At 45.4% G+C, this 15447-nt stretch overlaps 2 protein-coding genes across 4 annotated transcripts in view; one reads left to right on the top strand and one right to left on the bottom strand.

The window, feature by feature from the left end:
- Positions 1-756: 756 nt before the first annotated feature.
- On the bottom strand, positions 757-1674 carry LOC119162490 (uncharacterized). Its single transcript, XM_037414809.1, has one exon. It carries the CDS (start codon positions 1672-1674, stop codon positions 757-759), a length of 918 nt encoding a protein of 305 aa, XP_037270706.1.
- A 1613-nt stretch (positions 1675-3287) lies between these two features.
- Positions 3288-15447, top strand: part of GABA-B-R3 (gamma-aminobutyric acid type B receptor subunit 3) — a 207209-nt gene continuing 195049 nt past the window's right edge. For all 3 annotated transcript variants that reach the window (XM_075882248.1, XM_037429129.2, XM_075882246.1), the window contains exon 1: positions 3288-6863. In XM_075882248.1, the coding sequence (XP_075738363.1) occupies positions 6357-6863 (507 nt within the window). In that variant the 5' untranslated portion in view covers positions 3288-6356. The remainder of the gene's footprint in view (positions 6864-15447) is intronic.

Raw genomic sequence — 15447 nt, 5'->3', positions numbered from 1 at the left:
TTGTCACATAAGTGTTTCCTACAACAAATGTATATTGGCAAATGATCACTCAAATCTACAGTAATAACACCAGCCTTGAGGTTTTCTGTCGGTATATTTGTTAAGAACAAATCAATCAAGGACGAAGACATTTGTGTGATTCTTGTAGGGACAGTGATCATATTTGAAAAGCAATGAGATTTCAGCAAAATATCAAGTTTTTGTACTATAGCTTCCTGTTTGAGCATATTTATGTTCATGTCACCGCCACACACAACGTCTAAGCGATTTGTGTTAGTGAACGCAAAAAACGTGTCCAGGTAATCCAGAAAGGATGCCGTTTCGCCATTTGGTGGTCTATAACAAACGGCAAGAACCACATTTTGTAGTTTAACTGATAGAAATTCGAAGTCATTGCAAGAGTGGGTGAAATTTTGAATTAGGTCACAGTCAAGGACCTTTTTCACTAGAATACATACGCCACCGCCACGACCAGAAATTCGATTAAGGTAGAACGTATTGTACGAAGGCAAGCGAAACACGCTGGCTTCATCTGTTGACCATGTTTCAGTTAACATTATGACGTCGAATACATGATTTAATTGTTCGAAAAAAAGGCTAAGGTCGGACTGTTTATTATTTACCGACTGCACATTCAAGTGAAAACATTTAAACGAGTTTAAATAGAAATTTCCTAAACTCTGCGAAAACGCTTCCGGAAGCACATAAGAATCGTTTCCTACGCAAGCCGTGTTGAGCTGATCATTTCTTCTTTCTTTAGCTTAGTTTGTTTAGATCACTAGCATTTGCGATGCGTATGGCTTTCTCCCCATCAGCTTTACGCACTAGAACTTTCCCGTTTGAGTGCCATGCATACTTGAAATTCGCTTCTTTAGCCCAGTTCTTTGCCTCAAACAACAGCGCACGCGCTCTTTTGGTCAGGTTTTCCGTCAAGAAGAAGTGCTCATTTAGGCTGCTCAGTTTCTTTCTGTTTTTCCACCAGAAATCTCGGTCCGCTTGCTTCGCAAAACGACAGATAACGACCGGCGTCTTATCTTTTCTGGGCGGAAGCCGATGAATGGCGACCACATCACTTTCTGCGAGTGGCGGGAACTGGTGTTTAATTGCCATTGCATTGATCGCTTCTAGCAAGTTTTCATCTTCCGTTTCCTGTATTCCATGGAATTCTAGGTTGAGTCTGCGGCTCCTCCATTCAAGATTATCTACTTCTGCCTGCACTTCAGCTACTTCTCGGTCCCGCATCTCAACCTTTTCCAATCTGCGCTTAAGGTCCTTGACGTCACGCTCGTTTTGTTCCGTTTTTTTTTTTAGTATTTCGTCGTATTTCTCACTCAAGTATTGCACCGCGTCGTCAATGCTCTCAACTGTCTCTTTGAGCAGTACTAGTTTATCCAGCTTGTCGTTAATAGCTTTCATCCAAATTCGGACATCTTGCATGTCGGCCTCACTGCCCGGTTCTTTTGATTCAGCTGATGCTGCTTGCAACCTCGACCGTCTACAGCTAGGCCAGCGCCATGCATCGCAGTATGCCTGCCCTTTGGACTTGATAGTTGCTTCAGAAATTCCAGCACATTTGCCGGCGTGAAATGCTTGACAGCAGTCGCTACATTCAATCCATACGACGTCCCCAGTGAACGGCTTATCGCACACAAAGCATGTTCCATCTCGGGGCATAGTTGCACAAAGCGACAAATGAGAACAGTAGTTTACACGGCAGCACCAGCAGTAGCAGCAGTAGTTGCGGCACAACCAAATTTACAGCGGGCATAGAAACAACACCAACCTGCGAAACAGAAGAAGAGACCGTGTTCGTTTACGCCGTTCTTTCCGCCGCAACCGCTGCTGCCAAGTGGTCTCGGTGATGGCTTGGTCCTCCCTTTAAGAAGCCCAGTGGCTGTACGGCGCAGGTGCGGTAGAATTCATCGCAGGGTAGTTGGGCGCAGGCGCAGCGGAGCTTGTTACTTCTCCTTCGCACCGACGGCGATGTACATATGGACGACGAAAAATGCGCACGGTGTGCGCATTTTTCGTCGTCCATATGCGCGAAGAGCCGAGAGAAGAGCTCGGCTCTTCGCGTCTCTGTCGGCCCCAGTGCCGAATTTGTAACGCCTCTGTATATATGCTGTACATAAACCTTGTTTAACTCACCGTCGTCTCGTCCGCTCGTCTATCAGCTCTGCGCAGAAGCAGTCGCGAGCTGAGAAACCTACGCTATACCAAACGGCTGGTGACCTTCCCGGCGGAGTTCGAAGCAGTGGCGCCTTCGGGACCGTGTTGGCGTCGCCGTCTTTCGAAACAGTGGTTGCAGCGGTGAGATTCGTAGCGCCCTTCGTAACGTCGTCGGAGGTGCGTTTCGCAACACCGTCGATACTTCTCAACCGCGCCAGAGCACGTAGGCATTTAGACATGCGGCAGCGAACATTCGAGTATTATCGGTGGTGGCAGCGTTTGTTCGAGAATAAACTAAGCTCTTTGTGTTTGTAAGCTCAAGTCTGAGAGATGATCCTAAAATAACCTGGAATCATCTCGAAAATTCTGGCGCGATTTGCATAACACATTACCTACATGTGCAATTGGTCGTTCAACAGAAAGAAAAGAACGTATGTGGCAGTATTTATGTACTGCTGTGGTGAAGTAGTCATGTCGGGTAACGTCAGTTTTATACTTAAGCACCATCTACTGTAGTTGGTTTATGTAGCACTACCTAGGGCGACCATTCTCGCAAGCACAAACACTACATATGTGCTTACCGCTTCTGGTGTTGGTAATGTGCATGTTTCTGTTGGCATCATTACGCAGCTGTAAACAACTTTTTATGTGAAACATATGTGACTGTTAAACATATGTCTGCGTACGTTTGTTCTTATCTCCAGCGCCATTTCATAAAGTTTCACTTAATAAAAAAAATTACAACCTAGTCACCTTACTTTCGCATGCTTCGCATAGCATCGCTTCCCGTGGTACTTGGAACCTGCCGAATTTATTAGAATTTTGGTTCATTATTGCGAATAGTTACTGGCAATTTGAGTAGTTTATTTTGCTTTAGCCTTGTTACCTTATTTATCCCTCGCACAGAGCATGGCATGGGGCAGTGGATGGACAATCCGATCCCACACAGTGCTGCGCCCCTAAAAAATAATGATGCCTGGTAGGCCACGGCAGTCCTTCCGCTGCCAAGTCTCCGACGTGAAGAAGCGACCGGACCTCGTCGCCTGCTCGGGCCGGCGCTGCCGGTGAGTGGCGCTCCATTCGCGAGAAGGCGTCGTACGCACCTCCTCTTCCACTCCTCCGGCACACCGATAACCTGCGCGCGCGCTCCAAGTCGCTCACACGCAAAGCGGCGACGGCCGTGAGCGACGGCTGAGCATCGGGTTCCGAAACGGATCTTTGCCGTCGACTGCCCGGCGCGTGGCAGGCCCACAACCTTGGTGTGTGTTTTCTTCTCCGAGTTGCTACGTAGAAGACTCGCCTTCAAGCCTGCACAGACGACACGGCAACGGTTCTGCTTCAATTTACTGTTTCATATGTGAATAAGTGCTTTGGCGGCGTGGAATGTCATGACTTCGGCAGTGTGGCGGCCCACGTCGTGATGATTGGGGCAAAAGTTGAATGTGTTGACACGAGCCGCCCGACTTCTCGTCCTTTTCGTGGCAATGTGCTTGCGGGCCACATCTTGAAGCTTTTATGCTTTTTTGTCTGTGTGGGCGTGCCAACGATGCAAGTTGATTCAATCTTGTTCAAGCTGTTCTTGTAGTCGTGCGATTCTTGTGTGGGCGTTTCTTAACCCATCCCGACTCGGTGCGGGCGTTCTTTACTGCTTCGTTTATTGACCTCTGAGACAACCACCCAAAGGGTCAGAGAAGTGCGATAAGTTTCTTCATTCCAGTGATCTGGTGCGTGGTTTTTTTTTTCTTTGAGCAGCAGATTTTGTGATCCCACGGTACACTTTTGTATGCAACCGATTATAGACGCTATTTTTTATAGATCATTAAGAAAAACTAACAACTTGCATGGTGATCGCCTTGGCAGAGTCCCGCACTTTAGGTGCGCTGTTCATACAAAGTTTTACGCAAGAACGCACGGTGCTGCCGTGATCAGCTGTGCGGCAAAAACTGTTGCTTGCCTCAAAAACATCCAGTTTGACGACGCTATAATGGCAGCACGTACGGTTAGACGTTTCTCTCCTTCGCCATCTTACCTGTCTGTAATGCGGGCATGACAAAGGTCCCGCCGCTCACTCTCTATGCAACGCGTTATCAGGAAGAAATTTTCTCCATTTAGCAATTGAATATGTCTGACGGCCACTTGCTGGTTAAGCTGTTAAGCACATCGATTGGAGCGAAAGACGTCAAACAAAGCAGTACACTGACAGGTGTCGCGCGGGACAAAGAGTGGCGCGGTGTTCCGGTAACACTTGCAGAGTCAATACTCGCTAGTCGCATAAGGCATTTCTGTTCGCATTAATGTTGCTTGCACTGCAGTATTCTTCAAGACTTGGACAAGGGCCGCTCTCTGAACTTCGCAGTTTATTCTACGTCCCAGTTTTTAACCCATTCAATTATTGCTGCTATAGCAAAATAATGAAGCACCTCGTCTGAAAAAAAAAAAAAAACTGCGTTGAGCCCACCCGTTTTTCCAGCTGTGAGTTTTTCGTCACCTGGTAGTTGTTCGTTTGTGAGAGGCCTCATGTTACGACTATCGTAGAAAAGTCTACTGCTTCGCAATTGAGGGAGGAATGGATTATGTGTAGAGTGAATCACTGCCATCAGTCGTGTATTGTGTTGCTCTTTTCACTTTAACCAGACTGCCGCAATGATATGCTTGCAAAGGGTTGTAAGAAATCGCTCTCTAGAAACTAACGCCTGAAAACAAGCTTTTTACTGTTCAGAAGTTTCCCACGGGTAAATATACTCATTGCGCAGACAAGTTGTCAGAAAAGTATTCTATGAAAACCTTTAATTACATTATAGTTATTGTTAATGTATTAGCATAACCTGCAGCTTTCCGCTAAGTGGTGTAAATAAAACCTAGAATACATTTATGTAACAGATATGTATTCCTTGGCGTCTTCCCCAGCGATATTCGATTTGCGTGATAGAGGCATGTAGAGGAAGACCCGCCAGCTGTGTGCATTTCCTCCTTGGAAGTAAACAGTTCTCTCCCGAGTGAACGTTTCACTGACCTCGCATGCGGAGATATCCTGAAGGCGAACGGTTTTGGCGTGGCCGATGTTGTAGTTTGTCACGCACAGCTTTTCGCCGGAACACCCTTTTATTAGCGCTATACTCTCGAACCCAGAAAATTCAAGATTACGCACACCTTCACGGCTGCTAGGAGGAAAGTTCGTCAATAGATAATCACCGTGTTTTCCAAAGTTTATTGAAGGTGCATACACGGATGGCAGTGCCGCGTTGAGGCATTCAAGGCTTCTGGGATTTGACTGCACAAGTTGTTTATAGCAACGACACCAGCATATACTTTTTTTCTAAAGAATGCTGTCCAGGGACATAAATTCCAACAACATTCACCTCAAAAGCTCATCCCTCTTGCAAACAAAACGCGAACTGTTGACATCGCCAGTCGCGATCATTTCTGTTAGGTTTATGCTTATAAGAACTAATACCGGAAACAATATGACTGCGTTTTCTACGTGTTTTTCGTTGTTACGTTCCAGCGGTAACTTCAGAGCAACAGAATGAAATAGCGCCGTTGTGCTGTGAAGTTGACAAAGCAAAAAGCAGACGGACAGCTACAAAGATATAGCAAACGAGAAGACTTTCTGTATGAATCTCTGCATTAAATTTTTCTTCAAGAAACTGTGGTATGCTGCGAACTATGTCTCTGCAGTAAGCTTCGATGTGTCATTTTCCACAGTTTTACTTATATATTTCAAGGCCTGGAATTTAGCTTGCGCCACAGAAACTCCTCTTATCCATGCCTCTTACATTCTCGACCAAACTGAACTCGGCCGTTTCGTTGTAGAGACGCTCCCTCGGGAGCACTCGGCTGCCTTGTTGTCTCTCAAAATATTGGACGCGTGGCGAAGGCAGCCGCGCGGGGCGCCGTGCTTTGTTTTGACGCGGACACTGGACTCAACTGCGAAGGCCATTTCATTTCGGCAGAATTACACCCGCTCTGGATGACGAAAAAGACCTACGACGAGTGAGGAGAGACAACCTAGCTCGCACGCATCGCCGAAGATGATCGACCACAGCGAGACGTGCCGTCGGACTTTCTCTCTCTCTGGCGGCGGCGAGCAAAGCGCGTGGCTGAGTGCGTGCATCTGGCGCGATAACTAGTAGCGCCCGTATAATCGGCCTTGGTGGGATGCTTGGCCTGCTGTTCGGCCAGTCTCCATGGTGGTGACGGCGAGGCGTCTGCGGTGCGGCGCCCTCCTCTCCTGTTGCCTTCTCATTGTGCGAACGCTAGCGAGTGAGCAGCCGGCCAGCTACTACGACATCCGGCCGTCCGACGGCCTCAACGAGACGGGACCCTGGGACGTATTCTTCAATGACACCACTCTGGTGTTCAGCTACGACCCGGTCGCCGCGAATGCCACTGACAGCGGGCAAGATGAGCCACTGTCGTCGCCATCCTGGGAAGAACGTTATGACCTGTTACCGCTGCAAAACGACTCGTCACCGCTGCTGGAGTATCGGGAACCATTCCAGCCTCTTCCGTCCCTGACTGATGAGGAGCGCAAGACAGTGTACCTGCTCGGCCTGTTCGAACTCACGGGCAGCTGCGAGGCCGCGAAAGGTGGTCGTGCCGAAAGGGCCGCGGCACGGCTGGCCATACGACACGTCAACGAGCGCAACGTGGTTCCTGGACACAGGCTTGAGATGTACGACAACGACACAAGGGTGAGTAGACATCTTTTTAGCTTTAGCTTGTAGTTTGCGCTGCCTTACGCTCATATATACGCACAGGTCGACAACATAAGGCTAAATATGTGCTTCACTCACTCGAACATAGGTGAGGGCTACACAGCGTTACTTAGAATAATATAGTCACACTGACTATTATGTGATTCAGCCTAGCTCAGCCGGATGCGCCCACCAAAATCAAAATAGGGCGCTTGGTGCAGGGATATATAGCACTCTCCGGCTTTCTCGTGAAATGAGCACATACAATACGAACAGGCCTATACGTGCTCAACAAATAAGTAGTACACGTGGGCCGACTATAATCTTCAGATGTTTCAAGAAAGTGACGCCTAACAGTGTTAAACAAGTCATTTACTTTCTGTGCATAACAATGTTTCGTGAGACACAAATAAGTATGTCTCACTGTCTCGGCACTGCTAAGCATCTTACGGAATCGTTAAATGCCATAAAAAATTTGTAATCAAGAACGTTCGCAGTGTTGTGCAAGTGAGTACGTATGTGCGGCGCACCCGCAATTCGGTATAGTAGCTAAAAGTCGTTTCTTTGTTTCTTCTGCTAGGGAAGTTTGCCCCCTAAACGGATGTGGACAGTGCTAAAATACTTGAAGGAAAGGGTGCCATGTGTGTAAGGCCACGTTTCAACCAAACGATTCGCGATAGCAGGTCAGAAGCACCACTGTATCGCTTTCTTCAGTTGTGACGCTATGCGCCCAGAATGTACAATGAGGCGCCAAGTACAGGTGTGCGCACTGCTTTGTCCGAATTTCCCGGTGTACGTTAGTGCGATGCAAACTGCGCTGCGCATCACGTTGCCGCCGTCGAGCGACCCGAGCAAGTGATGAAACGAAACAAAACAACAAATGCATACTCACTAAAGAACATTTCTTCTGCTTGGGGATTCAAGGGCTCATTTTCTTTGTTAGGCAAATATTAATGAGGACTCACTTGTTCTCATTGTCAGCAAGTTCGGCGTTCACTCGTATCCATCATAATTCTGCTTAGTCATGCTGATGTGTCCTTCGAAATTTCAGTGGATCGACTCATATTTGCTGACTGTTCCAAGTTGAGAGGAAGACAAAAGCTTGAAGGACCACTAGAACACCGAGACTTTAGTTAAGGTGAGGAAGCTGCGAATCGCGTCGTCAACGCGTAGCCACGAGAATTTTTCGAAGTGATACCGTAACAGAAGAGCTACACGTGTTTCGGGATCCAAAGAAGAACTCACTCGTTTGGATATTTCATTCGTTTATCGCTCACAGCGTCATATTTTAGTAAAAAGAGTGGCGTACAGCTCTTAGTTGCTGCAGTGTGATCAAGGAACCTCTGAGGCTCCCGAAACGTGTGTTTGTCACATTGACTTGGCCAGTGGCATCAACCTCTTCAATATCATGTTATTTGACCCGACGAACTTTCCTCAAACTCTCCACAGCTTATGACCACATTAGGTGTCCTTTAATTTTCTCTCGGGGAGCAAAACGTAGACTTGTTCATATACCCTGAAAGCATGACATTTTTGAAGACACAGTATCTTGCACTAATTTCGTGACTGCGCGTGATGTTCGAATCAACTTCTCTTGAATGGAGCTCCTTATGCAGCTTTTACCAAACTGCATAATTGAATAGAAATGAGCATATCTCCTATCATGAACTGAAATATTGAAAAATTTTGTTGCACTTTAATGTACTTCAATTCAGAGCTGAAGCTTATTAAAGGAAATTTCAACCACTTTGAAAAGAAACAACGCATGCGCCGAAATTACCTGTAATCAAAGAACTCATACAGTGTACGCAGTTCGCTATCTAAAAGGCAAACAGACGGCTCGGATATGCAATCTTACCAGGCATATTGAATGAAGTACGCTTCCACGACTTTCCGTGCCCTTCTATCTCTATGTTTATGCATAATGACAGTGTTATCTAAGAATGGTCTACATCCACATGCCCTACAATGTGTCGCGAGGTGTGACGTCAACGTGCTCCTTAAGTTGGGGCCTTTCTTTGATGCATTTACCCGACTGGCCTATATACACTCTGCTGCAGGAAAAGGGCATCGAACGCCAACAGAGAAGGAAACGGGAGGGCTGTTTCAGCGACCGGCTTATCGACTGTGAAGCGCGTAATCTGGTTGTGAAATTATTTCGCTACGTTGATGAGTACCTTATACTTTTTTCGGAAATATTGTTCCCCTTTCAACCTTTTTAACTTTATGAACTTATTTAATGAAAAACTGTTTGTGCTGAATTTCACCTGTTACTTACAGAGTAAACATTGTTTGCAGTTTTTGGACCTCTGTTTGTTTTTGCAAAGTGGCAATATTTGCTGGCGTTTCTCTGCGCGTTCCAAGAAATCTTGGCTTCCTTAGACATCCGGTCATTCTAAGATTATTAAGAATGTCATCGCAATAAATTCTGCCTTGAAAATGTCCTGCATTCTCAAATGCCAGGATAGCTTTCGGCGGCAAATTGATCGACTAAATAATGTTGGGTTCTCTGCGCATATTCTTCTGGAAGTCTCAGAAACATTAATCATGAAATGCTAATCCCCCCCCCCCCCTAATAGGTAACCGGTGAACGAGGTGATAAGCCCAGGAAATATGCTGTCATGCCTTACGTGTGCCGGCTGTCTCATCGAATAAAAAGAATAGCAAAAAGTTTTGACGTCGATGTTTTTTTTTTTTTTCTGCGAACCAGAAAGTTGGAAAAGCCTGTGCGATTGAGAACACGGCTAGAGGAACTTCAGGTGTGGGTTGCACGGTTAAACATCGAAACCTTCCGCCTCTTTTCCTTCTCTGTTGGTGTGGTCTATAGGATACCCCTCTTCTGCGGCAGAGTGTAAATAGGCCAGTCAGGTATATGCATCAAGAAATGACTTCGACCGCATAAGAGTACCTTAAAGGGAACGCCAACCTCACACTTCACGACACATTGTAGAACGTGTGGATATAGACTGTTCTTCGATAACACTGTCATCATGCATAAACATAGAGACAGAAAAGCACGTGAACTAGCGGCAGCGTACTTCATTCAAGATGCGGGAAAAGATTGCATATCGGAGCCGTATGTTTGGTTTTAAGTTGTGGACTACGTAATCTGTATGAGCTGTCTGATTACAGGTAATTTCTGTGCATTCGTTGTTTGTTTTCAGGGTGGTTAAAATTCCCTTCAGTGCACATTCGTGGTTAGACGGCGCTTGTTTGTATCCTCTTCTTTGTGCTCCGTTTCGTTCAAGCTGAAAAGTTTACAATAATGCATGAGTTTCAACTCGGCCATCTCTATACTTTGGATGACAGCTACTTAAGTTGTATAAATATTTTTGGAAGCACCAGCTAACATTTGCACAAGTGTGTATATGTCTGCACGAAACGTCAACGTAACGATCCAGTGTGCGCACTGCATTTTCCCAAGCTATTTTTCACGATTCTATAAAACATGTTTTATTTTGGACTAAAATTAGGTAATGAGTGAGAGGACGTTCATGAATAGTTGATAAAATTTCAGGTTCCTGTGCAACTCTTTGGTCACATTCAAATCAAATCAGGCAGCTGGACTTTCTGTTTTGAAACTTGAAAGTTTCTATTTCAAAGTAAAACTGCCTGGCCTCCAGAACATAACGCCACTCCTTAAAGCGACATTAACGACGAAAAATCTTTGTCTAATATTAGGAAAATATTATTTCCCAAAACCATGATCCCCGTAGTAGCCGCGAGGAGACGCTTGGTAAGAGAAAAAACGCCGAAAATAAAGTACGAGTTGCGATGCCAACACGAAATTCCCGCTCAAATAGCAGCAGCGTCATATATCTTGACTATAGGGCATATTTCTATCCTTCTAGTACGTTAAACTTCTAGTAGATTGAAATGAAAGAAGTAGTGCTGTATGGGGCCACATACAAAGCTTCGGGCAATATCGCTGAGCCAAAAGATTACGCAAAATACACATTGAATTCTTCGACGTCCCTCGTGGAGATTCCTGAGCAACATTTGGAAGTGAAACTGTGACCTTGGTTTTCTCAAATATTATTTGATATCTGTGGTAAATTGGCGTCCTTGGAGTTTATGAAGTATAATTTGTCAATCTACTTATGATATGATTCATCAATATTCGTGCTCCAATATGGCAGCATCTCTCGCGAATCGTGGATGTAATGTGAAGTCTATTGTAATTGGCTGAGTACTTCACTTATAATAGCCTAGCGATACAGTGCCTCACACCCCGAGGTGAAGCCAGAACAGGTACGAAGGCATCCATCTGTGTCTCCTTTAACGTGCAGACACATTAGCAGCACTCTGTTATGCGGCTCGTCTATTTCTTGATTTTATGCGCGAATACTATTATCACGAAGAAGAAAAGTGGAGATACACCAAGCCATTTACGGGAGAAGCAAGGGTAAGAGGAGGAAATCTGTATTTTTATTTTAATTAACTTTGTGCCTTTTGTGAGACCGATGACGCACCCCGCCGCGGTGGTCTAGTGGCTAAGGTATTCGGCTGCTGACCCACAGATCACGGGATCGAATCCCGGCTGCGGTGGCTGCATTTTAGATGGAGGCGGAAATACTGTAGGCCCATGTGCTCAGATTTGGGTGCACTGTAAAGAACCCCAGGTGGTCGAAGTTTTCGGAGCCCTCCACTATAATCATATGGCGGTTTTGGGACGTTAAACCGCACATATCAATCAATAATGTGCTGCCGATGGTGCGTATTGCAATTTAAAAAATAATTATTTCCTAAGTTGTTCACAATTGCCCACCGTCCAAAACGTCAGATTTATTGTCACGCAGGTGCCACTAATAAAACCGGAAGGGGGGTCTCCTTGTAGCGTTTGCATTTTATTTTTATGTAAGCAGCTTGTTCATAGCCGCTTCATTAGACGAATGCTGTATTCTACTTCTTGTACTTAACCAGTAAATCGTTTAGTACAAGATAGACTCCACCAACTATAGCATCCAATATAAGATTAACAGTGTGATGTGTAATGAAAGTGCATGTTACAGTTAAAGATCTTATGAGATCACAACACGGTCACGCACGTTGCCGTAATTGTCCACCGCCGCCGGTGTCCGTAACCACTATCGCACGAAATAAGAAACAGAGTGAATAAGGAACGCTGAGGACACAGTGGGGTTCGAACCCGGGTCCACTGCGTGCCAGCCACTGAGCCATGGTGGCGCTGGTGACTTGTTCGCGAACTTGCCCCATAGGCAGGCTCGGTGTCGGGAAAGGAATCGTGTTAATATGAGTAATAAAGCGCTTTTGAAAACAGCAAAAGAACAATCAGGCGTCACACAATGCGACGAGTGGGTCGTCCAATGCTCCAACCCATTACAAGAGCTTGTTTTTGATCACCTATTAAGTGTGGCGCATACCCACTTCAGGCATAATTCCTCATCGTCGTCAGCCATGTGCACTGCATGAACGATTGGCACAAACTTCCTTGCAAGTGTTAAGCGGATAACACGCTTCTCTGAAGAATGACGAAAGATAGCATAGTGAATGCCAGCCTATTACCCATAAATTTTGATTATTATTGACGTAGTGGGTACCCAGCAAGTGTGTTTGTAGCAGTTACCCAAAAATTGTTTAAAAAGGCTCTAAAAGGCCACTCTTTCTGCTTTCGCTGTGACTGTGCTGCGCGTTCCGCGCTGGCCTGGCGTTTTTTACAAGGAGTGATCGGGATGCAACATAACAAAATTCCAGTAGGATCTATATATGAAAGTTCGGTATGTATTATTATTAGATCTACTGTAGTTTTAAGGAGAGGAAAATGCCCCAAACCTTCAGATTCTTAATCAGTTTCCACGCGAAAGATCTAAACTAGTAGCTCTTACTTCCCTGCTGCGTCAGAAAAGTTAAGGCAGTGAGCTAACACCCAAGGACTTGTAGTGTCCATGCTTACATGGCACCGAACACGGTAACCAACAAAATGAGTTAGGAAGAAACGCGATAAATAAAGCAATGCATATACAGAAGGAGGTTCAATATTAGCTATTATGACAATTTACAACAATACGTTGGTGTAGTACGTACAATTAACAAGTACATACATGTGATTAATGTTCTGCAGTTACACCGTATCCATCACTGTCTATTACCTGCGCCCTGGAGCGTGCCTGTACCGGTGGCATCGCAAGTCATTTCAGTAGAAACAACGTCTTAACATCGCTAAGTAAACAAATGACAAGTATTGGGAAAACACGAGCACTGACTCACCACTGAACGCGTTATTATAATGTATGCGTAAGGAGACGCGTGGTGCATGCCAGGAAAGTTGGACACATTGGTGTTTGTTGTAAAGAGTGACAGACGCTTGCTTCGTGCTTAAGCTTTGCCTTGACTATCTCACGGTCCATTGGTTCTTACTCTGTAACAAAACTTGGTATGTAATTAAAGAAAGCATCGCCATAGCAATATTTACAATTATTGAAGGTAAAAAAAACCTGAAGGCACTGCACCGACCAAAGTAAAAGTTTAAAAAGAAAAAAAAACACAGAGAAAAGACTTTTCGGCTCCCACACGGAAGCCTTGTTCACAGTGAAATCGTCAGGCGTACGGCCAACCCGTCGTTCAGCAGATTCGCTGTTTTGTGTCTTTGTCGACACAAGTGGCAGCGTTCCAGGGCCATCTCAAGTTCAACTCAAAATGCAAGGCTCTGGGCCTGATTCCCCGTTCGCTGCGGCTGGGAAAACCAGTAATGACGCCATTTGGTCTCAGCGTGGTCGACAAGGCTGAACGTCAACTCCTACAGGCACGGATTCAAGACTGCCGAGAAAAAGTCGGAAGTATAGAGAACCAGGCCTTCTTTGCTCGTCGTCACCTTGAGTGTCACTTGCCAAACGAGTTTCAAAGCACATAGCTGCATGGTAATTTTCGAGCAAGTCTTCGCACACGAAATGGTAAACTAGCGCACGAAAAGAAGATTCGTAGACTTCAAGTTCAGCAAGACGGCGTTCAACTCAAACCAGCAAAAAAAAAAAAAGATTTCACTGTGAACAAGGCATCCGTGTGGGAGCCGAAACGTTTTTTCCGTGTGTTTTTTTTTTAACTTTTACTTTGGTCGGTGCAGTGCCTCTAGGTTTTTTACCTTCAACCATGTATCATCCCGACCAGACGGGCTTCTGCCAAACTTTAAGCTTCAATATTTACAATGTTCGGACGTGATTTAGGCTTGTGAAATGATTTAATATTGTATAGTTATCTTTAAGGCAAATACTAACAGTGACCTGTCTTACTGTAGACAAGCTGGCCACGTAATAAACGTGGTCACTTCAGGGGCTGCCGAAATCCTATGTTTGCTTAGGGCTATTCAATAACTTGCCACCGATCAATAAACTATCCTCTCTCTATCTCTGTTTCTTGGAACTATTTATTTCCAATAATTTCCCAGGCGGAATAAATTGTCATGATAACAAATTTCAATATTCCCAATGGTTGGAATCACTCGTGACTTTACCTTGCTGCACTAAGTTCACATGCGTGCTGCGTGTACGCAGATGCGCACAGTCTGTGTAACTACCACGTGAGCGGCCCATTTCACGCACCCATTGCACGAGCTGAAGGAGTGGCGCTTCCGGCGAGCAGCGTGGTGTTCTACAGCAACGGAAGCGTCACGGGGCCTGCGTTTTTTCCGTGTGCCAATTCCGGAAGCCTCTTCTCAGTGCGCCCCTAATCTGCAGCCGTCTCCGGTGGGCGGAATGCTGCGTTCAGCCTGCATCGTCTTCCAAGTGATCCCTGGCATCCCTTCAGGAGTACCGCGCGTTGATAAACACCAGCCGTGCATCTCTGTTATGTTTCTACGATCTCGGTAAAGTTATTCTCGCAGTGGCCAGTTCAACTTATAATAAGTGTTTTGGACAACGGGATCAGGGGAGCCCGAGTATCCAACGCCTAGCCGGAGCACAACGTCTTCAAGATCTAGGCCCTGGGACTATAGGACTATATTAGCCGTAGTCTTCAGATAGGGAATACCCACGCCCTGCGTGGCCGGTGACTTCCGGCAAGCCGGATGCGTAAATAAATGTTGTTTCTCTCTCTCTCTTGGGCTGTGTGTGTGTGCAGTTGGGGGGGGGGGATTGATTTCAATTTTCAGGAAAAATAGTTACCTTATAAATCATCACTTTCATTGATAGTGCATTTGTCGATGTCTTTGAGTTGTTGAGCGTTGAAGTCAAAGATAATTTTGAGGAATGAATATGTCACATTAATCATGCACTTGAAAACGGGCATTCAACTGAATGGAGACTGCGCCCGATACAATGTTGAACAGTAAATCAATGATTTTGTTCATAGTTGCGCATTATTTCACTGTACAAAAAAATTGAAGTAATTTCTTGACCTGGCTCGGTGTGAGTAAATTCTTATTTTAATTTAGAGGGGCACTAAATTCAATTAACTATTTACGTCAAAGTGCGAACTCAATGTACGACAAGAACTAAAACGACAATATTATAAACAACAGTGCCCTACTGACCGACAAAGTAAGGTAAATGCACAAGAATACATGCACTGCAGTAGGACATTATCAAAATAATCCCGATGACGTCAGACGAACCACAGACAATCAGTC

The sequence above is a fragment of the Rhipicephalus microplus genome, chromosome 2 (genome assembly GCF_043290135.1).
Source record: "Rhipicephalus microplus isolate Deutch F79 chromosome 2, USDA_Rmic, whole genome shotgun sequence".
Lineage (NCBI taxonomy): Eukaryota > Metazoa > Arthropoda > Arachnida > Ixodida > Ixodidae > Rhipicephalus > Rhipicephalus microplus.
Note: the sequence above shows the minus strand (reverse complement) of the source record. Positions and strands in the feature narration are given on the sequence as shown.

Coding starts and splice junctions, on each gene's coding strand:
- LOC119162490 (XM_037414809.1), bottom strand. CDS start 1,674: ATGCCCCGAGATGGAACATGCTTTGTGTGCGATAAGCCGTTCACTGGG.